We start from the raw sequence: 25,883 nt of genomic DNA on the forward strand, positions 1-25,883 counted from the left end.
AGCAGATTTCTCTATTGTCATCATAATTAATCCCCATTTGTTCATAAATAGGTGTTCACCTACTGTGTGTGTGCATAAAATGCCCATTGACTAACAAATGGGAATACAGTAGTCACTAAGAGAAACAAAATTACCATTTCATAAAATCAAGTTAAGCCTTTTGTTTGCTTCAGAATTCTCAAAATTTCTGTTCAGAATGCCAGTAGGGGATTAATGAAAGTAATAGGTTAGGTCTTATTACACTCCATGCATATTAAATTGGTTGAAGCACTGACAAACCGCTCCTTGTCCATGGAAAAAAATTACCAGCAAGTCATAGCCCTGAGGTAGCCTAACCAACAAAGAGCCATTCTTTTTAAGAGATTTTTTTTTGTCTGATTTTTGTTGTAATTCTACTTTTCCATACTTTTTAATGGAAATATAAATGATGCCACTGCCAGAGGGGTTTATTCAGTTAGTCCGTGTTACAGTATAAGCACAAGATTTCTTTCTCAAACTCTACTACGTGCTGTCTGAAGTTACCTGCACTCACCAAATCCTTACATCTGGGGGTTTTTTGATGGCTACCACTTCCTGGTTGGATTTTGGAAACAAATGGAAATACACAGTGCTCATAAATACATATTTTTTTGCTGTATGAAGTTATGTTTTAGTCACCTTGAGGAGGGAAAGTAAGATGATGTTGAATAGAAATGCATCTTATTGGGCTTAACCTTGTCAGGTCCTTTGCCTTACATTTTTCCAGAATGATTGGAGTATTGGTATTGGTACTTTATTTCTTGGGGGCAAATAACACTAACTTTATACAGCACGGGAATAGTGATAGGTATTGGTTAAGTAATAGTGAATAATGTAGCTTGTGTTGAGTGAAAGCAGTAGTAAACAATGAGTGTCTAATGGATGTCATTTCTTTTTTCTAAATTGTTTTAGCAAACCCATAGGTATCTGAGAAGATGGACAGCATTTAAGAGTCTTTTCTTTGAGCAATTAGTTCAAGTTCAGCAAAGATTGTAGTGATTCACAGTTGTTTCCAAATGCAGCGATCAATGAAATGCTTATTTAGGGTATGTAAAATAGCTTCTACTCCCACAAGAAACATGTGTTTAGACTTGAGGAAATGACTTCTGCAGAAACTGGGATTCCAAATGTGTAAAACTTGGCTTTGTCCAGTTGCTTTAAATAAAATTTGCATGATTGGTCTGTCAGTCAGCACTGTTAACAAACACTGATATTTTTAGAAGGATAAATCCATCCAGAACTGTTCTATGAATTAAATGTTACTATTTTCTCTAGAAGTCACAGCACTTAAAATTTTAGGGGAAAATCACTGTGCATAAAAAGTGGTCTGTGCACTTGAGTAGTTCTGGTAAGTTATGACAGATGCGTAGTGTGAAAACTAAGCTTTGCAGAAGAACGTTCACTCTTTCTGATACAGTAGAGTACAACCTTCAGAACGAGTATTTACTTTTCCTGAGGAAATGATCTAATTTTTGGTACAGCACATACACCACACTCTTTCTTAACTGACTTAGTGTAACTTCAGTACAGCAGGCACCTGTTTTTATGTACAAGAAAGTACCTGAGAAATGTTTTGGCAATGCTTTTGTGGAAAAACGTACATATGTGATCTTTCTCTTTGTTTTCAGAAAGCTATTGCCTATCTCTTTCCTTCTGGCTTATTTGACAAACGAGCCAGGCCCATGATGAAGGTAGGATTATTTTGTTACATTTCTTAATAACTGTAGCACAATGTTTTAAGTAACTTTCCTTTTGCTGATACTTGTTTCTTTGTTTACAGCATCCTACTGAAATTTTTCCTGAGCAGAGGAGTAAGTGTTCATGGATTTTTTTTTTTAAATAACTATTTCTAAGAATTAGATTTTTTGCCTATTTAGAATGCCTTATTTTCAGATTTACTGTTTTCCCCTGTGTTCCTTAAAAATGTGAATACCTGAGTAGTAAAATCATGATCTGATATTTGAAATAAAGTCTAAAATCCATGGCTGGGTTCTGGAATACCAGTGGTCTTTTCAGACATCTTGTTAACTGATGTGTTTATTTTCAAACAGTGAAAAACAATAGGTAGGATGACATGCAGACTCCATTGAAGTCGCAGGAAAACCTGTTGAATTCAGTAGCTTTTTGTCAGGGAAAGAAATATAAAATATTAATTAATACTATTTTAAACAAAGAGTTTTCCTGGAAACTTAATTGCTCTAAAAGCTCAGAAGTTACAGCTTTGAAGTTGCTGCTTGAAAGAAAAGGGAGAGTGGAAACACTCCCAGTCGTATCTCAGTCTTGACCTGATAGCCCTAACTCAGTGCTTGTGTCCACGCTGTCTTTGCTCTTGCTCCTGAGAAGCCATATGAAGTTCCACTTGTCAGTGAGCACTTCACTGAAATCACTGAATTGGTTTTACATACAGTATTTAGAAGATACGAGAAAACTTGTCCACTTTTGACTTGCCTGTAGTATGAACTAGTAGCATGGGTGTGGAACTACATTTGCTGAGCTGTTATGCCCTGAACAGACACTTCTGATTATCAACAAAAGCTTATAATTTTCCTCCCTTCCTTTTTACTGTTCCTGGAATTGATGCTTCATGGTTTTGGAGATTCACGTGTCTCTTAGCTGTGCAAATTATCTGAAATCTGAGAATTTCAGCTTTCAAATGGCATCATGCATTATTTTTTTAACTTCACAGTATTGTGAGGTAAAAAGTAGAAAGCAAAAGAATAAGAGAGTTTTAATCATTCTGCTGTTTAAAAATCCAAGGCCTGTTTTGTGGCAGAACTAAACTACTGTTCTGTACTCTTGCAGAGATAAAGATTTTTTTTTCAAATGCTAGAGGTGTCCTGAAGAGTGTAAGAATGAATTAGTATAAATATGTATCTTTGTATTTACATCTCAAAATAACACTTCCAATAGGTATCTCTTTCAAGGCGGCTTTGCCTTGTCTACGCATTGTCTCTTCAATAACTTTGAAGTACAAAAGTGTAAATTTGTACTTTAGAATGTTCCCTGAACAGTGATTTCAACAAAACATGCTTTCACAGCTGCGTGCATGGAAAGTCACACATTCCACTAGTAGGATGTGTGGGTAAAAGCCCCCCTGTATTCCCTCTGTTATACCAAATTTTGCACCTTTCTGTACAACTTAGGCTGTATTATGTCTCAATGTTCCAATGCAATCTATATTGTGCTTATTAGATTCTTGGACTCTTATCTTTGTCTGTGGCTTACAGATTGCTTCATCTGAGCTTCGCTGGATAAAATGGCTGGGACTTTGTTTACAGTTCAATTTGTAAAAAAACCCAAAAAACAAACCCCTGAGGTTTTTAGTTTTGTCATTTCTTTATTTGGAAAAGATCTTTGTTGTGTTATATTTAAGTTGATTTTTTTTTCCTGAAGTAAAAATTATTTCTCCTGAAATAACATCTTTAATGAATAAAATAAGTTCAATGTGCTGAATGATATCTAACATATGTTTTCGTGCTGAGCTGATTATGTATTGAAATACCTCAAAGTTATTAATGTGAACAAGTCCTGATATCACCCAGGTTCTGAATACAGGTGTGTTACCTGCAAAAAATACTTGTATGAATATTTTAGGTGAACTGTATTAACAAAAAATTTACTGTCAGTTTAAATCATTGTTTTCCAGAGCTGTTAATCACTCATTTTTCACAGTCATGGTGCTGATTTCAGTTGTCTCTTAATATGCACTTCTTCCTCTTCTAAAATGGGTATTTCTATCTGGAATACCAACTATGCAGTCTTTGAAAGTTTATTTAGGATGTACATAAAGAATTCCTTCATGTTAAATGCTATTTACAAATATATTAAATATTTGGTTATAATTGCAGGTGGAGATTAGTTTTTAACAAGGTAGCCTAAATCATTAGGCTTCCAGACAGGTTGAATACGTGTAAAAGTCTTTGTTCTCTGGTATTTAAAAAGGTAATCAGTATTATGAAAGAGGTTTATAACTGCAATTAAATAGAAGGGCTCTTTTTAGTGGGTGTATATTGCTTTCTTGTCTAATCTTGCTTTTCATTAGAAATCCAGTGGGGAGAAGATGGCCGACCGCTTCACTTTCTTTTTTATACTGGCAAGCAGTCATATTATTCATTAATGCATGTAAGTATGTTATAATCTGTAATAAATAATGCTAGCTCCCAGTCAAGTATGCTGGAGATGCATATCAAGAGCTCCTGTGTTTGCTCACGTTTTCACAGTAGGTTGTAATATCACCATTGAAGCTAAATACAGTGTACATTTTTTATGCCACAATATCCAAGATTAGGGGCGTTTTTTATGTCACTTTTAAGAGAGAGGGGACCATATAAGTTGCTTTAAATTTTGGTGTATTTTACAGTTCTGGCTATAGGCTGGGTTTTTGCTTTCTTGTGGGCTGTGTCTGGTTAGTAGCAGGTAGGTGAGTAGTGCAGAAGGCATACACAACAAAAAAGGCTAGTTCTAGGAAAACTCATTGTAGAATAAAAAATAGTTTGGTGGTTTTTTTTTTTCGTCCCTTGAAGGGCAAAGCTATAGGAAATGTTATTTGTGCTGACATTTAGTGTGAGGAAAATTTGCATTTAAACTGCTTAATTGATTTTTTCAAAGACTGTTCCATTCATGCAAACTTAAGGCTTTTTCTGATTAGCATGGTTCCAGGAGTAAAGGATCTGCATCTGTTTACCTTGATGGAAAAAAACTGCATCTAATAGAACATCACCAGACCCTGAGTCTTAACACGGATTATGAACAGACATTTCATATGTATGACCCTCAGTGGCACCAGCAGTATCTACCTGTTTAGAAGAGTTTATAAAGATGTGCACGTTTCCTACGTGTACTTACAGAAGGCAGGAGCATTAATACTGTACGTAGAAGTATTTAATTGGACAACTGTGTCAGATCTAGTTTCCTCGTTAGGTAGTCTTGAAAAACTTAGTTCTGTGGTTAGTCTGTTGTCAACAAAAGAGGAAAGGTTTATGGTAGCAGATTCAGTGCACAGCTTTACTGAATGTAGTGTTTTTATTAGAATTATCTGATATTTATTTGTGTTCTGCGTACCCAAAGGGCAAAATCCCCACTTGTCAGGTACATTCATTTCTTTGGGAGAATAAAAAACACCCCTCCCCTCTCTTTTTTTTTTTCCTTTTTTTTTTTTTTTGGGTTGTTGTTGACCTTGGGCAAATGAGCTTCTTGCCCTGGCAGAAATGAAATGAATGATAAATGTAGAGTGTGTCTTTGCTGAGTAATGGAGCTGCAGCATAGGCTTTCCACAGAGGTTTTCTCCTGCACAGCCTGAGGCAGCCCGAGGACCCCTGCTGTTCATTTAAATAGGTATGTCAAATCTGCCTCGAAACGCCGCTGGTTTGATCTGTGGTAATATTTGTGAAGGTTCCATATGGACTTGAGCCCCCTGCAGTGCTAAGAAATAATGTACAACGCTTCATGGTGCAGACGCAAATTTCCTCTGAAAAGGGATGCAGAGCTGCGTTTTAGCTGTCGGAGGGGATGATGGAGCTGACGCGCTAGGCCTGTCAACTTGTTACACGGATGGGTTGCACGCAGCGAGGCTGTGGAAAATCTGTGCCTTTTAACTTTTCTACTTAATCACGGTTGTAGCATTGCCTTTAGACTGTATGCTACATTAATTCTCTTCCTGCCTTCTGCCTTTCATCCCAAGTTTCACGGGGAAAAAAGTAAAGCATGCAGGTCTTGTAGAGGAGCCTTATCAAACAGCTGTCATCTGACAAGCCATTTGCATTTGTTTTGGCTGAAACGGAGCAACCCAAGGGCAAGATGTTTTGTTGCATTCCATCATAATGAAGAAATTACAAATTTTACAAGGAGCACAAGTTTATTTTTAGCTCTTCTTAGCAGTTAGAAAGAAAGAGTATGCGAGCTTGCCTCGGAAATCTCTGAAAGAATAGTGTGCATCTTGTTTCTAACAGCGTGGCAACCACCTTCAAACAAATCAGTTTGACAAATGCCTTTTTCATTAATATAGGATACTTGAGTGTTTTTTGACTGCTTCTAAATATTTTCCTGAAATAGGCTTCTACCAACTGAAATCAGCTGAGCGCGAGGTTTAACAGGGATTTTTTTAGTCAGCCCAATGAAAGCTGAAATCTGTGTGAACTTCACAGCCTTGTTTTAACCTCCTATCAGACTAGTGTGTATTTAAAAAAGTATTTTGAAGTCTGAAAGCTAGTTAATTTGGCTAGGGGAAAAAAGAAAAGGGTTGTATGTTTATACAGTCCAGTGTAAATTATCAATCCCATTTAAGGATGTCCTTTAAATTGCTATATTAAGTCTAATAAATGGCTAAACATAATATTTAACTCAAACTTGTACACCGCTAATTATTATATAGACTTATGTGGAACTTACTAGAATTTAATAAAATTAAACTGGTCACAGCATTACTTCTTTTCTTAATGCTAACAAATATTATCCACTCACTAAAAATAGACTATGTATATTTGCATGTATTATAGCTGCCATATATATGTTATGACTTGAATATCAAATGAACTTTCATAAAGGATTTTTGCTTTACACTCCATTGCTGTCTTTGTTCTGCCTGTTGAATAAAGTTTAGCTGTAGGGAAAAAGACTCTTTATTTTTTCTTTTTTTTTTCCTTCTGATACACAAAAGAATGTTTATAGCATGAAACACCATTTCACAAATGTTTGATAGTATATTTGATCATCATTTAACTTAAAAGTTGTTGAGTATTGTCATATCTTTGTAATGTGCAGAACAAGACAAAGTGATCTCTTCATACCTTTGTCTAGCAAAATTGTGATTTTGTGTAATTGTGCTGCTTGTACTTCCTGAGAAATATCAGAGGTGCTAGATCAGAGGTAAATACTCTAACAATATAGCTTTTTGACTCTTAAAAACAAAACCTCAACCCATTTCAGTGTGTGTTGAAGTCAAAAACACATAAGCAGCGAAGAAAAATGCCAAATGTTTTTTAAAATGATGTAGGCTCTACAGCATATTTTAACCAAAATATTAAACTCAACATTGATTTTTTTTTCCATAAAAATTTCTTCTAGGTTTTGATTTGCTAATTTCTTCCTTAAAAATTTTATGCAGAATAAAGTAAGAGTTGTAATTTTTATTTTAAGAGAGCGTCCTTGTAGTGATCTGAAATTTGATCTCTGCTAGGAATGGAAGTGTTTCGGTACGTAGCCAATCTTGTAAAATCAGCTATTTTGATTGTGCAATAGCTGAGTTTACAAGGCACACAGATGTGTACATTCATGAATTGGACTATTGAATCCTGAAGTGATTAGTAAAAACTTCACCTGCCAGCTTTGAAAAAGCAAGTGTGTTTTCAGAAGCTTTCTTTAGCCTTTGGGGAGTGAAGATTTGTCAGATAAATTATTGGGCATTACATGGGATTCCTGATTTTGCAAAGGCTCATCCGCATACTTTTCTTCACACGAGTGGTTCTTTTAGTCTGTTGACTTCATCTCTATATAGAGATTAAGTACATGCATTAATTTTTTTTAATGCTTAAGACCAAAATTTTATTTCATAAGACATACAAGTCCACTTTCATTGCCAGGAATGCAGGAAATTATATTTAGTGTTTCTCTAACACTTAGAAGTATTTTAAAATACTACTTTTTAATATCATTTGACTTGATCTCCCATGTAAGGGTTCTTCATGTGAATGGACATGATTACTGTAATTTCACCAGAACAATTTAAAGAGTTCATTTTAATTCTGAGAAGAGCACATTCTTGGAACTTAGCCTGTGGAGTGTTGGTATACTTTGGGAGTGCCTAGGGAGGGTCTTGAGGAAAACCTTACTGTCCCAGCTGTTGTAAAGCTTTCTCTGCAGCTGTTATAATGAATTTCTGAGGCTAAAATTCTGGCGGGTGGTAATCCACTCTTTCACTTTATGTGCTTGTGTACCTCAGTGGTTTCTGAATATGATGGCACAATCCTTTAACTTGTGTCATATTACCTGAAAATACATCAGTTGCTGATCAGAAGCAATTCTGACTGTAGTCAGTCTGCCCTAAGGTCACAGCTGTGGTTCCCCCCACCCCCGCTTCCCCTTTTTTAGTTTTAAAGAGCTGTGATACAGTTGTGTTTCTGTTGGGCTCCTGGTTCCTGTGTTTTTTGCTGCCCATTCCAGCAGAGAAATGCGTGTCCCAGAGTGTAGTGGAGATGATGCCAGCGACTACTTTTGCTGGGTAGGAAGGTGACGCTCGGTGCTTTACAAAGGCAGAAGATCAGCTGAGAGGCTAGTAGTAAAGTGATAAAAAACCCCCTCCTTGTGCATTTATGACACAGAGTAATCCAGTACTTCTGATCATCCAACTAAAGTATCTTCTCCGTGTCTGGTTTGACTTCCTCCAAGTGCAGAAACTCACAGGAGCCTTTAAGCCTGTTCCAGCTGAGCTCTGTCTGGAGAGCTGAGGGGCAGCCACAGCCCTCCATTCCCCTTCTCTTCCTTCCCTTGCCAGTCCAGAGCAGAAGCTTCCATACTGATTCTTCTTCATGCCTGACTGTAGATGCGTAAAAACTGCTTGGTGTCAGGCATGACTCGTTGCCCCCTCACCCAAACCTTGTCTGCACTTTTCCTGTGTGGTCAATAATTTCTCCTCTGAAAGGAGCCAGTAAGATTATTAGTGACATGATGGGAATCTTGCCCAACGTAATGCTACCCTATCTCCTTGTCTTGGAGATCTATGGGTATATTTGTGAAGTTTGGAAATATTTGAAAATGTGATTTGTTGTGATATTTTATATGATGTTTCTTGTGTTGGAAGACAAAGAGGCTTTAAGTTGAAAAATTTCCCTAGCTCTCACCAGCTACAGTTATCTCTATGAAAAAGAAAGGCTTTCTGAAAGGCAAACTGCTAGAGTATATGAGTTCTTGTGCTGTCTCTTAAGAAAAGTGGATGATTTTGTACTTCAGGATTTTATGCTGTAGAATTACTCCAAAAGTACTTCTGTTCCACTGGGCTGTTAAAAATGTCACCGGTGACCTGCATCAAAGACTTGAGTAAAGAGTCCCTATTTAAATGCTTTGAATGCAGCTCGGATTGCAATCTGTTCTTAGTTCGTACACTTTAAGTATAAATATTTTTAGTATATATGAGGGTGCATTTTTGTATTAGTGAACAGTAGGTGTGTGGGGTTTTTTTTGTTTTAATGTAAACTGTTGCAGGAATTTCATGGCATCCTGTTGCAAATCCTAGTATTTTTGTGTTAAGAACTAGTTTCTTTATAACTGATGATAGTGAGGTCTCACATTTCTTCTTTTACTGTTTCTTGTAAAGTAATAGAAAGGAAAAAAAACCAAGCCACCATTGTTCCTTGGCCCTGTGAATTCTTAAACTGGAGGTTGTCTCTAGTATTTGCCCAGACTTTTTATATTAATAAAGTGTGTGAAAGTGATTGTAAGCTTTCTTTTTGGTTGTTAATGGAAGTAAATTATTTGGCACATAAGTACTTTGTTGCAGCACAACAATCCTGTTTTGTTTCAATATAATTTCTAATAATTTCTCCGAATATTCCTATTTAACTTGTGATTTGAATCACTGTTATAATTCAGTGTACTAGATGTTCTATTTTAGAACCAAATCATTTCTGAAAGTTTCTGAACTGAAAAAAATCCTGTCGATGCTTTATTAAAATCATGCTGCTTCTGTAATATTTTCAATGTGACTTATTGGAATATTTTTCCTTTTGTTTTTCTGAAGATGTAAATCACTGTCACAGCATGGGTTGAATATAATAGCATAGATGAGAATTTTGAGAAAACAGTTTAAAAAACCACTAAAACCTCAGTCTAAATATGTTTGTAACATTTGAAGGAAGGGAAGTTCTGATTACGGTAACCGTACAACATTGTCCCTGTAGACGTGCCTGGGTAAGAGGGAGTTGACTGATACAGACCACCAGTAAAGGTAACACTCTAGATGTAAAAAAAAAAATAAAAAATATCTAACTAAAGGGAATTATTTGCAATCTTAAGCCTTGTAAGTATTTTGAGGAAGTCAGGTTGAAATGTGGATCCATGATGAAATTATTGTGCCTTATGTTTTAGTTACAGGCATTATACAAATGTAGTTGCCTTTCTGTATACATTTGAGAAGGTTTTTTACATACACGTGTAGGAAGGTAACGAACACTGTTGAGAAAATAGCAGAATTCAAAATTATTTACTTTGAATGTGAAAATGTTATATGTACTATCTAAATGTTTGTTGGTTTAGATTTAACTTGCTATATTTTTTTTTTTAATTGGCTTGTCTGACCTCTGCATTTCAAATGTTTGGAGAGTAACACCACATAAACGTGTGTTTTTAAATAACAAAATTTAAATCTTGAGTGGGAAAATGCATTTAAATACTACTTCCATCTATGTTTCAGGAAACGTATGAAAAACTTCTAAATGTTCAGAAATACCAAGACCAACTGATAGCTCAAGGCCTTCCTCATCAAAAGGAAAAAAAGTAAGCTTCCAGTTAGAATGAATATTGATACTAGTTTTCTTAAAATGCTTCAGAGTGGTTTTTTAGCACTTCTTGTATTTCTGCACCCTATGTGCCTTTTATTCCACAAATGCATTTTCAGACTTTTCCCTATTCCTTGTTTAATCTCTCCCTGCTCTTTTCAATATTCTCTCCTGCATAAAAAATTCTGAAGTGTGATTTGAAAATGAGTTGGGAATATTCAGTATTGCTGTATATGAAGTTTTCTAATTGTTTCTTTTTTAAAGGCTTTGAAAAAGGAGGTAAACTCTTTGTAAGAAAGCAAGGCTTTTAAAAATAATAAATAAGTTGCTTGTCTGTTGGAAAAATCCTAAAGCTGAGCTCTCCAATAGTCTTTCATTAATTACAGTTCTTGGATATTTTTATGGTCCAACAACATTTAACTTGAATATCAAAACACTGTTTTTGTGGTGGCTTTGAACAGCTAAATCATAAAGGACTATAGTAATTTCAGAAACGTTTATTTGGCTGAATTTGTTTAAATATCACCGTTATTAGTAATAGAACTTAGTTTCTCTTGCTTTTCCTCTTCCACTTTTCTGTTATGCACCAAAAGCTCTCCAGCTTCGTTAGCCACTGGGCAGAAAAGACATGTCAACCAGAAGAAGTGGGAGATGCTGCAGTTGTTCCTGTATTAATGCATACACAGTCAAGATTGTCTTAGAAATGGGTATATGCTCTAAGAAGTTTGCTTCTCTTGTGGTGTATTATTCCTGATTTTTCTGGTTTGAGATTTTTTTGCAGGGATTTTATGCTATATTAGAATATGAAATGAAGCAAGCCTTTAAAAGAAATGGATACAGCTAGAAAGTTTTTGGTTTTGGCATTTACTTCTTTTTTTTCCCCCTATAGTTACTTTTTCACTGTCCAAGTTGTTTTTATCTTTGTTCTTTCAGTGTATTTTCTAGCCAGATTTATATGCTGTTCCAGTTGCACATCATGTTGGTTTGTCATTTCTTAATTACATCCATTTGTTATGTATGTTAGAAAGAGAAAGGATTAATTTGCTGAGATTATTTCAATTTCTTAAATAACCCAAGTTCATGTTTCTTCATGATATAATAGTGTCCTGTGACCCACAGAATGTTTTATCATATTAGCTTCTGAGCAGACAAGAGAACAAATGAATTTAGTTTCTTGGTGTATTCTGTTGAAAAATAACTTGACTCCTTACAGAGCTCAGTCAGTGGATTTACTCATGTGAAAAATGACCTGAAGCTAGTCAGAGTTGAAAGGTTTTTTCCCTGTTAGGTTTGTAAAAGCTCAGAGAATTTAAAGGATTTTTTGACACTTATTTTCCACACTGAATATAGTACTTCCTCTGAGATTAGCCTGGATAATTTATCTCTGAAGAGCATGTAGAAGAGGAATTTGTAGTTCATTCCCTCTCCCCCCTCCCCCCCAATCTATTGTAGATGCATTCTGTAATAATAATTGTAGGATCTGATCTCTAATTACTTTTTAAGTTTATAGCTTTTCACATGTTAAAAATTTCATAGACTTCCCTGGAAGTAGCAATATGTAAATGTAAGTATATACTTGAGTCTGTCAGGATTGGCAACTTTTAAGAATTACTGTCAAAACCAGCATTGTTTCTAAATAAATGTCTCTCGTGCCCTGACTCAGAAAAGCATTTAAATACATACTTAAGAAGAAGTACTACTTAAAATCACTTTCAGGAGTGCTTTTCTGAATCACAGCTTCCTTAATGCTGCTGAAAACATTCATTAAGATTGTTTCTAAAAAAAACCTGAAGAGGTAAGAAAGTAGTTACAGCTTTGCCTTAAATTTACCTGATAATGTTGTCATGTGTATTTATGGTGGCATTCTGTTTTGTTGGTCACTTCGTATCGTATCTATTTCCCAAAGATTTATTTCAAGCATTGTTTTTTCTTTGTGTTAATGTCTCTGCATGAGGCTGTTTTCATAGGAAGTTTTGCTTTTGCCATCATCAGTGCAGTTTCTGTGCTGAGCAGGTCGAGATTACGCAGTGGATAAAACACAGCGTGTCACTGCAGTGTGAGTACTCTGACCATGCTCACTGCTAGTGGAGCTTTTTTTGTGTTGATTAGAAAAGTAAAGACCAGAGGCAAAATCCTGTTACTTTAGAATTTGATTTTAATTCTGTGCCTTCTGATTCTGTTCTTTGCTGTTCTCTTAAACCAAACTTTCTGGCAGCAGGCTATTTGAGCTGAGACCGGAATTGTGGGGAAGATCACTTACTATTACAGTATTACTCTAGCTCAATCTCAGGCTTCACTTATATGAATAATGCATAACTGATGCTCATCATTTTCATGTGGTTAATTCAATATGTGAAGTTACCACCCCTTTGAAAAGATCTTTTAAAATCAACACAGGTCTTCTCATGTTTACCATAGGAATGTGATCTGTATTAATTTATAATGGGAAATGTATTTCTGAAGGAAGACTGACTGTACGTGTGGTCCTTTGTGATGTAACTCTAATTGCATGGTTAATTAAAGGGAGAATATATGTGATATTTTAAACAGGAACCTGGTTGGCAGCAGATGGCTGACTAAGATTGAATTGGAAGAAATGTTGTTAGAAAAGCTGTCAGATGATGATGTAAGTAATTAATCTTTCTAGTCTTAAGGAGGCTTATGTCTTAAAAATACAGGCTCGGGGTGCGGTTTTGGATACTGAAAAGGTACTACATAGGAGCAGGTGCTTAGGTGCTTTTCAAGATGAATCTTCTTCCTGCTCATAAAGTCTGCGTGTGTTCGCAGCGCTGTCGTGTTCATGTGGTCTTGAAAAGTGCTCTGTGTTGCTTCCTTTCATCTAGCATAGTACAGAACTATTAAGGGCTTTCCAGTGTTGCTAAGTGTTTATTTTTTCTCCTGGTAACCTTGCAAGGCCTAGAGCACTTCTTCCTTGTCATCTTAATTATGTAGCCGGGGATGGACTATAGGAACACTTTATAATGGAAATAAATAGTGATTTATGTGATGGAAACCAGGCAGGGCTGGAACCTCTGTTGCTTATCGTAGGGCAGAGGCAAATATTGAAGTAGGGAAGCACAATGGATTTGTGTAATGGTAAACCTGCACAGTGTTTCCAATTATTTCTATCATTATCATGTTCTCCTTAAGCTTAAACATTACAGAGAAGGCTGATCAGAAATAGAGTCCTTTTTCTTAGGGACTGGCTACAGAATATAGTATCCGAAACAGGATACTGTGGTCTGATACAGATGTATCTTGTCCTTTTTGCCTTGATACGAGTAAGGTGGGGGAGAGGAAGGTTTTGAAGTTTCCTCAGTATCTGCAAACTGTATCACTGTCAAGATTTGGAGTCCCTCTTTACATGTATCTCTGGGAATGAGAGTATTCATCCTGATGGTTGTGCGCTTTTTTCTCACTCAGAGCTTTTTTCTACAGTCCCCTAAATTGAATATGATAGTACCAGAGAATGTATTGCTATTTGTCTGAGCATCCCAAGTATTTTCTCACCTGGGAACAGTATTCTTCAATCACTTCTGTCCTGTGGACAGCATCATCACAAAAATAGCATAGCAGCAGCAAAAATGATCCTCTCCTCACTCCTCTTCCAGCACAGCAATGTGTGATGGCTTCTTTGTCTGTGGGTGATGTGAAAAGGTCCCAAATAGATTGTGAGCTGTAAGCATAAGTTAGAAGTTGCTGTTGTAAATTCTCCATCCTGATATATCCCCAGGAGACTCCCTGTGTTTTGCTTGCAGTAGAAGCACTTCAGTGTTTTCAGCAGCTCCTGCATCCGGCGTGCCTATTTTTCCCCCTGAGTGCCAGGAACTTGTCTAGTTGTACAACCAAAGAGCTTGGTGTTCTTCGCTGTGTGCTTTTTGTACCTGCAGGTACCCCACAATCAAAACCTTTTACATACTGGCCTCTCATATGTAAAAAAAAAAACCCAGAGAGCCCCATCCTGTAGGAACAAACACTATTCAAATGTATTTGAAATGTCTCTGTGTGAGCCAGGCATCTTACCTGCTCTGATTCTTGCATGTTCCTTGCCATTGCAACAACATTTTCTGTGGTGTTTGTGTTATTAAACAAAGTCAGCTGTTCTTTTGCATTCTGCAAGTGAGAACTGTTGGATGCTTTCTTCATCTGTACCTCTGTAATTTTAAAACTTTTTGTGTGTTTATATTTCTGCTCTTCAGAGGCTTTACCATGCATCTGTGTCATATCGTTAGGCAGAAGTAGCTTTCTGAGTGATGTCAGAATTCCAGGGGCAATCTCTAGGATACAAGTAAAGTATTAATTTTGTGCAGAAGGCCCTGGCAGCAGGGAGAAGAAAACATACATTTAAGAAGAGTTTTTAAGTAAAGAATACTTCATAAACCAAGGTTATGAAACCTATATGAAAAAGCCATTTTAGGTGATAGCCTGCCTTTTTATACCCAGTGACTGGCAGTGCAGTGCTCCTGCCAGGAACGCTTCATAACAGGACATCCCAGCTTGTAGCACAAACGGGTTAACCTGGTGCTGTTTACTCTTTAATCACATGTTGAAGAACTTTGGGAAGGGGGGTGTGCGTAAGGGGGGAAGGAGAACCACACAGTAGCAAAAGATAATTTATTTCAAGAGGTTGCCCTTTAAGTCAAGGGTCTCTTGAATTTTTAAATAGCTTGATTGTTCGGTTTTAAAGGAAATCATAAACATTAAAGTAACTCAGCTTGAACAGCCGCGGATAGATAGGTAGGTATTTCCTGTATATATTATAAAATATAATCATTGAAGAGGTTCAGTTTAGTGAAATAAAATTATTTCCAAGTCAGTGAACATGCTGACTTACCAGAACCGAGGTGGAAATCTTTTCCTTTTGCCATTTTAATAAAACAACAATAAAAGAATGAAGACCCCCCTCAATGTTTTCATTTTAAGTGTGAGATGAACTTCATTCTAATACAATAATCCTGTATTACAAAAGGGTTGGTTATGCTTTGAATTAAAGTTCCATTGTTGCCTGAAGAAAGAATTAAGTATCTTTAGTCACACAGAAGATGATGCATCTGCATGCTGTTCTTAAATCAGCATGTAGGTGCAAAAGTGTCATCTTGTCAGAAATCATCAATAAAAGTGAAGTAGGAAAGATCAATTATATAAAAATAGAAAGTTTTAGCAAATGCAATTACACTTGCATCCTTTAATGAAGTCTTGTTGTCTACAGTATTCAAGATTTTTTCTGCTCTTACAAAAATTGATGGCGTTGCCATGTGGTGACATTGAGGAGAAGTATGTGCAGAAGTTTACCAGAGAAGTTCCTGTGCAGCTACAAAAAGTAGTTATTGAGCCCTTGAAGTATGATGAGCGAGGAGTGGCCTTCAGCACTGGGGAAGGTAGGGGCTTCCAGCTGGTTGGTAATCATGCAGAACTTTTTTCTTCTTCACATGACTTTTCTTTACTGTATGTACAACACTGAATGTGTCACTACTTCATTTCATGAGCTATTGTCTATGTTGTGTGTGTATAACTGTTAATTATGTTTTCACACACTTAAGACATGACGTGGCCTGGTAACAAAGTGGAATTATTTGTCCCAGAGCCTGTCTACTAGGGGTTTTATCTGGGTTTCCATGCAGTAGCACTTTTGCAGAGAGGACCATGTTGTGTCAGGTGTTGTAGGATCACCAAAGGGTGAATGATGTGAAATGAGTGATTGCTTAGGAAAAATAATGTAGCAACAACATGGATAGGGAAGTTCTGATTCTGGACAAAGCATGTGCACATGCACACACTTCACGCTGTACATCTAAAGGGAAGCTTGGAGATGATGTGTGTTCTTAAGCAGCGGGTGATAATAGGAACAACAGTCACTCAGAATTAGAGAGGAAAAAAGGCTAGAGCACTCTGTTCTAGCTGGGTTGGCTTCAGGATGACATGACAACAAGGAGATGCGAGGGTGCCAGGCTGGGATTTTAATCCACACTTGTTTGCAATAGTGTCTTTGACAGTAGTTACTGAAGATTGATAAAATGTAATCCATGTCATTTGAGAAAAGCCATCACTTTTCTATAAGTTCAAGAATAACCTTGGTTTTGTCCCATTGTGTGTGTCCCTGTGCCCCCCTCCCCCCAAATTAAGAAAAATGTCTAACTTAATTCATAATGCCTTTATCAGAATGATTGTTTCCTTTGTGCTACAGAAGATCGTTCTTTGGTTTTAGGTCAGAGAGTTTGTCAAACTTTAAGAAAATGCAGTTAGAGAGAACTAACTGTAGTCATTTCTGAGGAAACTGTTAAATGATGCAAAGGCATTGCTTCAACCAGTGCAATTAAAATGCTAACCTTTTCCATGTGAATTTTCGTAAACTTCTGTGCCTGTGTGTAATTTTATAAAGTATTTTAATATTACTAGAATTTGTACTTAATGGTAAGTGTAGGTCTTCCACAGACTGTTTATTTTCATATACTGTGACATCACCAGGTCAAGAAAGTGTCCTGATCTACTGAAATTATGGAAAATAGAGTGTTACCTCTACTACCTCCTCCAAACACACACTTTCCCCCTCAAACAGGCATAGATTCAGATTTATAGGAAGTTCTTTGTTTGTATTTATTTCCTTCTCTTAAGGTGGGCTTTTTTTTTTTTTTGTAACCTCAGCCTCCAAAAAGAAACAGGTGGTCCTTATGAAAGTGTTGAGATTTGCTTAACTACTTGGGCACTGGAAGTTGTAGAATATTGAAGTCTCATAACAGATTGGTTTTAATTCCTTTAAGGTGCAAGAAAAACGGCAAAGGCTACTGCAGTAGTGTATGACAATGGGACTGGAAAAATTACTGTGAATGGAATAGACATTTTGCATTACTTCCCAGTGCTGCAGGACAGGTGAGAGCACTATAAAATCCTGTACTTAAATTACTCCAGCAAAAGTTGTTCCCTGCAATTATCTTTTGGTGCTGTGTTCCACAGAGCTGATCCCATGTTCTTGCTTCTGTGTAACTTACCCTTTTTATGAAAATTGGTCTCCCTTTTCTTACTAGTTTTTTGGTGTTAGCACTGTAAGAGCTGATAGGTAGGCCTTGCTCCCTGTGTTTCCTGACCCTCCTTTTCTGGAGGGATGTGAAAACCACAATCACAGACTATTTGAACACTTGAAATTTTGAAAACGGGCTTGCAGTTTATTCTAAAAGCAAATAATAAACAGTGCCTTTCAGTGTTTCCTGACAGATTAGCAGATTGTATGCAGGTGTAGTTACTCTGGCATACACTAAGTGAGGGAAGCAAACAAGGTGAGATACCTCATGTAAAGCTTCTGATTTTTGGAGGACGTGCACAGTCTGACAGAGGGAAGACTTCTCATAAGGCTGACAAGGTTTCTATCCCTTACATGATTTTTATTTCATATTGTGGTTTCTGAGTTTGAGAATGGACTGAGAGATTGTGCAGTTTGAGCATTCAGAGCCAGCATATCTTTGCATCTAAAGGTAATTAGTAAAACAAAAGTAATAGTAAAACTGAACTTAAAATACTTCCATTAGCAGTTTCAATATGCTCCTGGCTGCTCGTTTCCCATTGATTTAGTTGATATCCTAGGAAATTAGAGATATGAATATCTTTCTGGATCCCTGCCTGAAAGTTAACTATGTTTTTGTATACACTATGATAAGAAATGTACATAGCATGAATCTTTATGTATGTATTTAATGTTTATGCTGACTGTTTTTTCTTTTACTTTTAGAGAGCAGCTGTTGTTCCCTTTCCAGTTTCTTGACAGACTAGGCAGACATGACATGGTTTGCACGGTCTCTGGCGGGGGAAGATCGGCGCAGGCGGGGGCGATACGCTTAGCCTCTGCGAAAGCCTTACGGAGTTTCGTGACAGAGAGAGAGGTGGAATTCATGAGGCAAGGTGGGAATTGGAATGATTTCAGTGTTTCTTAATGCTCTTCTGGTAGTTAACGGAATTAATCCAAGGATCATTAAGGATCAGGTAGTGTAAATTTGAGTAAATAATCCCAGTGAAACCTTGGCTGCTGTGTGAAAGGGATCTGCGCTTATTTATAAATTGTTTCCACTTGTTTCCTAGCATCCTTTTGGATGACCTGAGCATTTTGCCATCTGCTCATGACCTCTCTTAGGTCTGTTAACCAGATTATGTTGCCTCAGTGTAGAATCACACAAGATGAATGGGTGTTCACTAACAAATAAACCTGCATCCGGCACTAGTGAGCCCTAAGGTGCTAAGACTGAATTTTGCCTTGTTTGGTTAGCTGCATCTTGTTCGTGTTTAAAAAGTTTTATTCTCAAATGTAAACAGACACTAGATGGTTGGCTTTGTGGTGGTTGTAGTGAGCATAAGCATCTTATTTAAGTTAAAGCTTTATCTGCACTCTTTCTGGACAATACCTGTGTGTGTTACTGGCACAGCAGCTACTACATCTTTTTCATTCTATCCCCCATCCACAGAAGTAAAGCTGTATTCATGCCAGTATTTTTGCAACAAGTTTCTTTGATTGTAGCTTTTTGGTACTGACAAGTGTGACTTGCTGGGGGTACCCCTGTGAGCTGACATTATAATGATTTGGGTATCTGATGAGATCAGCACTATTCCAAGCGTGTTTTGGACATAGACAAATACAGCTTGGAAACACTAAGTGTACTTCAAAGCTGTGGTCTCCACAGTGGGGTGTGTGCATTCCTGTGTTGCACAAGGTGCTCCATTGGGGTGGAGAAAGAAAATACAAGAATTTCAGCAGTGTCTATAACTTATAAATTAATAAATACACGTGTATTATAGGAGGGGATCAAAAAGGATTTGGGGACCACTGCTTTAAAGGCTAATGTGATGTAGGTTTATATCTATGTGGGATTTTTTTTTAGTGTTTTCTGAAGTAAAATGTGAAGAAAGTGCAGTTTCTAAAGAAAAGCTTAAATGTTAAGAGAATCCTAAGAAGTTCCTTTCGGTGTGTTTTATATAGAATGATTATCCTTCTAGATGCTACAGTTCATATTCAAGGCTATTGGGTGACTTGAATATCCCCCACCTATACTATATCTGAAATACTAACTAATATAAGTAAACAAATGGGTGCTTATCTGTCTCTTGTAGCTGGACTGCTAACACTTGACCCACGTGTGAAGGAGCGGAAGAAGCCTGGCCAAGAGGGAGCCAGAAGGAAATTCACCTGGAAAAAGCGATAAGTCTGAGTGTTCAAAGAATAGAATGTACCAGAACTTCAAAAAAATTTATCATTTAAAAGCTGTTGTATAAATATATCTAGTAATAAAGACTTTTCACTATAACTATGATGTTTTCTCTGTTTCAAAGGCAACAAACAACTTCCTTAAACTTTAAAATTGCGGTGTGATTTCTCAAAAATGCTGAATCTAAAGTAGTAGTTTGAGTGCCAGCTTTGCAGTTTAGCTCTGCTGAAGTCAGTAATGATTTATGAAACTGTTGTTGGATTATAACTTCTAAAACTCAGTCCATGTGTTCAGTGAGTTAACTGCCTAAATTCTGGAGTTAGGCAGCTCCTCACCAGGTACCCGGATGACTTTGACGCTGCCTCCCTTTCTGCCTCCCAGGTATCGGAGGATAAGTGACAACTTCCTGCCCGAGCTACGGTGGAGGTGAGAATCCAGTGAGAATGGTACTGACAGTCGAGGGGATGTTGAGAGGGGAACACTCACAGAGCGCAACCTTTGCCTATGGAAACTGTTGTCTCCAGGGATCTTCCCTAGGTGAAGTAGGGAGTGATTCAGAGCACCTAAATTTAGGTACTTGTTCTGAATGACCTACTGGAGGAGTCAGCTTTTCTCTTCTCCCCTGAAATGCAGAAGGAGCAGGAGGGATTAGGCTGAAGTTAATCTTTCGGAATACTCTGTAAATCTCAAGGGGCCCCATCAAGGAGGCGTGCTCGGAATATGGCTGATGCTCAGTGATAGCACTGGACTCTGCCAAATACAGTCATAACTTCTTTTTTAAAATCAGAAGCGGGAGGTGATGACAGTGCTGCCCACCTCCTGTCTATAATTGTAGCCTTCTGGAATAGATTAGTTGGTTGCAGCACTCACCCAAAAGCACAAGGGTTTGGCTTATTGCCAACTTCCTCCCTGGGACAGGTCAGATACAAAGCTTCCAAGGAAGAGCATATCTTTTGTCTTTCCTGTAGGAACTGGGTTACAACAAAAAAAGACCAGAAAAAAGTTTCAACTTGGTAGTTTTAACAACAGGGCACCTTCCAACTTCCTTTCAAGTGAGAAGACTTCAGTACCTGGAATTCTTCCTCCCCAGCCAGATTTCCTTTAGAATACCTTCCCTCCTGCTTATTTGCTGTAGATTATACCAAAAATATTATATCTCAGAAGTACTGAAAGGTGCTAGCAGGTCACTGCAGGTGATAAACTACTAAGTGACCTGTATGGGTCAGTATTTTCCTGAGCAGCATTTGAGAGGGAACAGCAAGTAAATAGACGTCTTGAACTGAGTAAACCGAAGGTCAGAATCTGGCTGTGTGTCCTTGACTTGCGTGTTCCGGATTCCTTCCTCCACAAAACCAGCTGGTGCTGCAGCTTAGCTTGTTTCATGGGAATGCTTGGTAAACTCAAGCAAGTTTTCTCATTGCTAAGGTAGTTTGTCTCAATCCAGATAGGTGACTCTACAGCTACCTGAAAGGAGGCTGTATTGAGGTGGGGTCAGTCCCTTCTCCCAGGTAACAAGCGAAGGACAAGGGGAAATGGCCTCAGGTTGCACCAGGGGCGGTTTAGATTGGATATTTGGAAAGAAGTTTTCACCTTAAGGGTTGTCAAGCACTGGACCAAGCTGCCTAGGGAAGCGATGGAGACCCTGTCCCTGGAGGTATTTAAAAGACCTGGTGCTTAGGGACATGGCTTAGTGGTGGACTTGGCAGTGTTAGGTTAATGGTTGGCCTCTGGGATCTTAAAGGTCTCTCTAAACCTAAACGATTCTATGACTTTAGTTGAATTCAACAGCTGAGGCAATTCTTTGGAAAACAAATGGGACATGCTAAGGCAAGTACAAAATGGCTTAATTTGAATTTCTGCTAATTATCTATTGAATTGTTTGTGTGTAGAAAAATAACTCTCTATGTTGTTTCAGTGAAAGCTGTGAAAGCATTCAGAGTCCATGCTGGGACAGGTACCTAAGGATTCTTCTAGTGTGCTTATGTAACACATAAGGGGTGGACTCAAATGCAGGTGCTAGCTGAAGAGGGTACAGGGGGAGATTAAATAGTAGTATTTTTATCTTAAGACAAATGAAAATCGGTTTGACTGTATTGGTTTTCCTACCTCACTGAGTGCAACAGCGTATGAGCACTTAGAACACACGGAGCCTCCAAAGGAGGATGGGCCTGGCCTTTGGGGGTTAGAGCCAGCTAACGTTTTTGGTGAGGTAAAGCTTTAGAATTCATCCTGCTGCTTTGGGGCAGTGTCCTGGTTTTTCCCTAGAAATGCCAGGGAATGCTGTGCAACCAGGCCACTTGCTTTGCTGTTGCTTGCTCAGGCTTGAAGCTTATTCTGAAACTGAAGCCAAAGAGAGAAGTATTTTGGGAGTTGGACCCAATGATCTCTCAAGGTCCCGTCCGACCCCTACAATTCTGTGATTCTGTGATTTTTTGAAAAGAAAAAAAAGGCCAAATTCTACATACTTCTTTCCATTTTTCACTTGTATAAAGATCCTCCCTATCATCTGCCATACACATCAACGTTTAGGAGTTAGGAGATTCTGTTAGGAAGGACTATTTCTGTCGTGTTAGAGGCAATCAAAAGGTGAGACTACCTCCTTTCCTCCTCCTCCTCCTTAAAAATGCATCAAAACAGCAGCATCTCCCATGCCAGTGATTTCTGGTGCCTGTTTGGTTTCTTCAGCAAGAAGGAAACGCAGCAAGGATGTTTCTTTTTTGTATTATTGCGATGTCACCACAAGATGGAGCAGTTTGCAATCTAATGAGATGAGCTATTCTCAGTGGTGCGTAGATCCAGAGAAATAAATGGTGATGAATCTTCCTTATAAACACTGATTTTTATTACAGCAGACAGTAAATGTATTTGATTTCAAAAGGGTAGATTCAGATTGTCTCTTTTTCTCCTGACAAGATAAATTCTTAGGAGAAATAATGAACAGCAGCTAATGCTAGTTTTCAGCAATCTAATTTCAGAGCCCTCAAATTAATACTGTGGTGTTGTGCTAGGAAATGCCAGCTGATGTGTGAAGCTTGGGAATGGTACAGTAACTCTGTGCCAGTCATCACAAAGTTAAAATCACAGCTCCACAGTACAGTTTGGGTTGTGAGGGACCTTTAAAGCTCATCTAGTCCAACCCCTTGCAATGAGCAAGGACATCTTCAACCAGATCAGCTTGCTCAGAGCCCAGTGATATTTTATATGGGGTGATATTTTCTATGTTCATGGGCTGATGTTGGGACCAAATGAATTTTTTATGCTCTGCTAGCACCCAGAGGGTGTTAGGTGCAGTAGTTTACTAAATGTCCTGCACCACACATGACCACAAATCACTGCCCATGTAAAACAAGCAGTGTGGGGAAAGAACCAAACACACAAGCGAATGAGCAATAATGGGTTTAGACCTCGTGTTGCTTAGCATTCACCCTCAGCTGTGATGTCAGCAATCACCTTCATGGCTAGTTTTCAGTGTTAAAAAAGCAAAACCTGACATCTTTCTAGTGGGCAGTTCCCATCCTACCTGGCATTTCTCTCCTAGGTAGCAGTGCTCTTCTGCTCAGAACTTACTCATTTTCCTGGGACCACAGAATCGTTTTGGTTAGAAAAGACCTTTAAGTTCATCAAGTCCCACTGCTAAATGAGTTTAAAGGGAGGGGAACAAGCCACCACCAGCAAAAAACAAGAAGAAAGCCTTGGGCACTCCACAGAGGAGGCTGGTGTTTTGACACACTAAAACTTTGTCTTTATTTCTTCATCATTTCTGTAAGTGTCATATTCAGATGCTGACAAAACTCACATGGTAAATGGCATAAGCAGAGTGGCGTGTGCTTGCCACAGGTCCTGAGCAGACTAGGACATCACAGGGGCAATTTCAGACTAAAAGATGATTAGCAGTAGGTACAAGATGATACACCAACACTTTCTTCTGAGATCAACGAAAGCAAATTGTTCAGGACCAGTCCCCAGTGCCTTCCTGCTTGCCTGATTACACTTCCTTTGGTAACTGCTCTTTCTCATAAGACTTGACGATGCCAAGGTGAAGATGCACCAGTCAAAAACTCCTGTGTCTCTTGGTACAGCCCTTATTTTATCCCAGAGCAGGGTTTGGGTTGGTGGTGCCTCTATGACTTTGACCTTAGGTACCTTAGTCCCTGAGTGCTGGGTTGTGTCTTGGCAGCAGCAGCTGCAGTGCTTTGGAGCTGGCAGATGTATCAACCAGATTTCATTGTCTGGTTAAACTTGTGTTTGTATAATGTCACAGAGGTTTTAGAGGAGGATACTGTGCAAAGCAAAAGCATTCTAGATTATTCATCATCAACAATAAAACAATAAGAATGTTGTTAGACACTGCATAACAGAGGAAGAATCATAGAATCATAGAATGGTCTGGAAGGGACCCCAAGAATCATACAGTTCCGACCCCCCCCTGTCACAGGCAGGGCCACCAACCTCCAGGCCTGGATCTACACAAGGTTCCCCGGGGCCTAAGAAGAGGTTATTTCTTCATAAAGGACCTTCCCATACCCATCCCTGCAAGCAAGGGGTTAGCCAGCAGCATCCCCACTGAGGGCTCTTACCCAGGAGCACTGGTGGCCAAGGTGGCTGTGACGTGCACACCGAACTCGTGATGTGAGACAAGACGTGCTTCATTCAACTCCATTGCAAAAAGGAGAAGGCAGGTGTGCATTTGCATGATGTCCCCCCTGTTCAGCTCACATGCAAACCCAGAGGGTTTCCAGGATCTTTCTGCTGTCTGCCACCTTGCTCACCCTGAGTTGGACATCTCCATCTCAGTAAGTACCCTTGGGGATTGCTGGGGAAATGGTGTGGTGCAGTGTCAGGTTTGGTGCTGACATCGGGCTGTCTGTGTTTACTGAAAGAGGGAAGCAAGACTTGGAAAGGAGGCTGTGGAGTTCCTGTGAGGATGAACCCTGGCAATGCTAGAGCTGGGGCTGCCATTTGTTATTTGCCCCTGTTACTTGGGACAAGTCCACTCGGGGATTATATCACCTGCAAGGTAGAGGGGAATTCGGTTTTCTCCTCACTCAGCTGCAGTTAAATTCCTAAGAATCAAGAGCTTGTTCTTAAGCAAGACTTTGACATCAGTGCTGGCATCTTTTGGATGTGCATGAGCAAAAGCCATGGTGATTGTTCACCTGAGGCAGCTCTCTGGTGGCCATAGCTTCTGCTCGGAGACCTGATGGAGACCTATGGGCTTTAACGGTCAGCTTCCCTCACAGAGTTTCTTTCCCCATGAGAAAGCCACTTTGAGACCTATTCTAAATCCCCCCCCAACATTACCTCTGAACTCTTGTTTCATTTCAAAGGTTAAGCAAGCAGGCAGTTTATTTCCTGCCCTAAGTGCACGTTTCCAAGGCTGAAGGACTCATTTGTACTCGAGTTGTGAAGAACACTTAATGATTTTATTTGACTAAGGCAAAAGGAGAAAGGAAAACGATATTTAGAAAAATAAATTAGAAAAACATTTGCTGCCTTGTTTCTATAACTGAGATTACTGGGTAATCTCCACTTCAACTCACTGGGGATAGCTGAAGGCATCAGACACGCTGATGGAGCAGATATTGATGGGCTGAGTGTGCAAAGCGTATGCATGACCCTTGGGAAGACTTGTAAGATGCCTCAGACTAGGAACATGCAAAAGAGCTGCCCCATAAGGACATCCCGAGGTACAGATCACAGACTGGGCAGGAGGTAGAACAGCTCCAAGCAGTGGCACAGAATCAAGGGCAACAGACCTTTCTAGAGCACCAAGACAACACTGCTGGCTGCTGAAGGCTGGGGAGGTCCTGGGAGGAAAGCCATCTCAGGCAGGTCACCCATGCTTAGCATGGAAGCTGTGGCACTGACTGATGCTGTGATGGTGTTTCATGCTTGACCATTTGGGATGTCATCCTTCATTCATGAGGGCTGGGGTCCCTGATCACCCCTACCCACACCCCTGCCAGCAGGTGAGTAGGAGACAGGCACCTGGGCTGCCTCAGGTAGGCAGGAAGGACAGAGGGGGGAACCTTCAGTCAGGGAAGGAGGAACTCTGAGAGCTGGAGCATTCAGGGTTTGCAGGGGCAGAGGATGTGCCTCTTCCTTACAGAAATGCCGCCCGTTCAAATTCTGTCATTTACCCACCAAAAGGGGACACTGGCTGTGTTTCACAATCCGTTGTGAATTTGCTTTT

The 25,883-nt window shown here is 38.8% G+C and overlaps 1 protein-coding gene across 1 annotated transcript in view; it reads left to right on the forward strand.

Annotated features, from left to right (window-relative positions):
- Positions 1-19,789, forward strand: part of MRPS9 (mitochondrial ribosomal protein S9) — a 35,483-nt gene extending 15,694 nt beyond the window's left edge. The window contains exons 3-11 of the mRNA XM_084270456.1: positions 1,647-1,709; positions 1,799-1,829; positions 4,061-4,140; positions 10,421-10,503; positions 13,056-13,131; positions 15,715-15,883; positions 17,264-17,372; positions 18,226-18,395; positions 19,596-19,789. Of these exons, the coding sequence (XP_084126582.1) occupies positions 1,647-1,709; positions 1,799-1,829; positions 4,061-4,140; positions 10,421-10,503; positions 13,056-13,131; positions 15,715-15,883; positions 17,264-17,372; positions 18,226-18,395; positions 19,596-19,687 (873 nt within the window). The 3' untranslated portion in view covers positions 19,688-19,789. The remainder of the gene's footprint in view (positions 1-1,646; positions 1,710-1,798; positions 1,830-4,060; positions 4,141-10,420; positions 10,504-13,055; positions 13,132-15,714; positions 15,884-17,263; positions 17,373-18,225; positions 18,396-19,595) is intronic.
- Positions 19,790-25,883: the final 6,094 nt, after the last annotated feature.

This window comes from Gallinula chloropus (genome assembly GCF_964237585.1).
Source record: "Gallinula chloropus genome assembly, chromosome: 1".
In the NCBI taxonomy this organism is placed as follows: Eukaryota; Metazoa; Chordata; class Aves; order Gruiformes; family Rallidae; genus Gallinula; species Gallinula chloropus.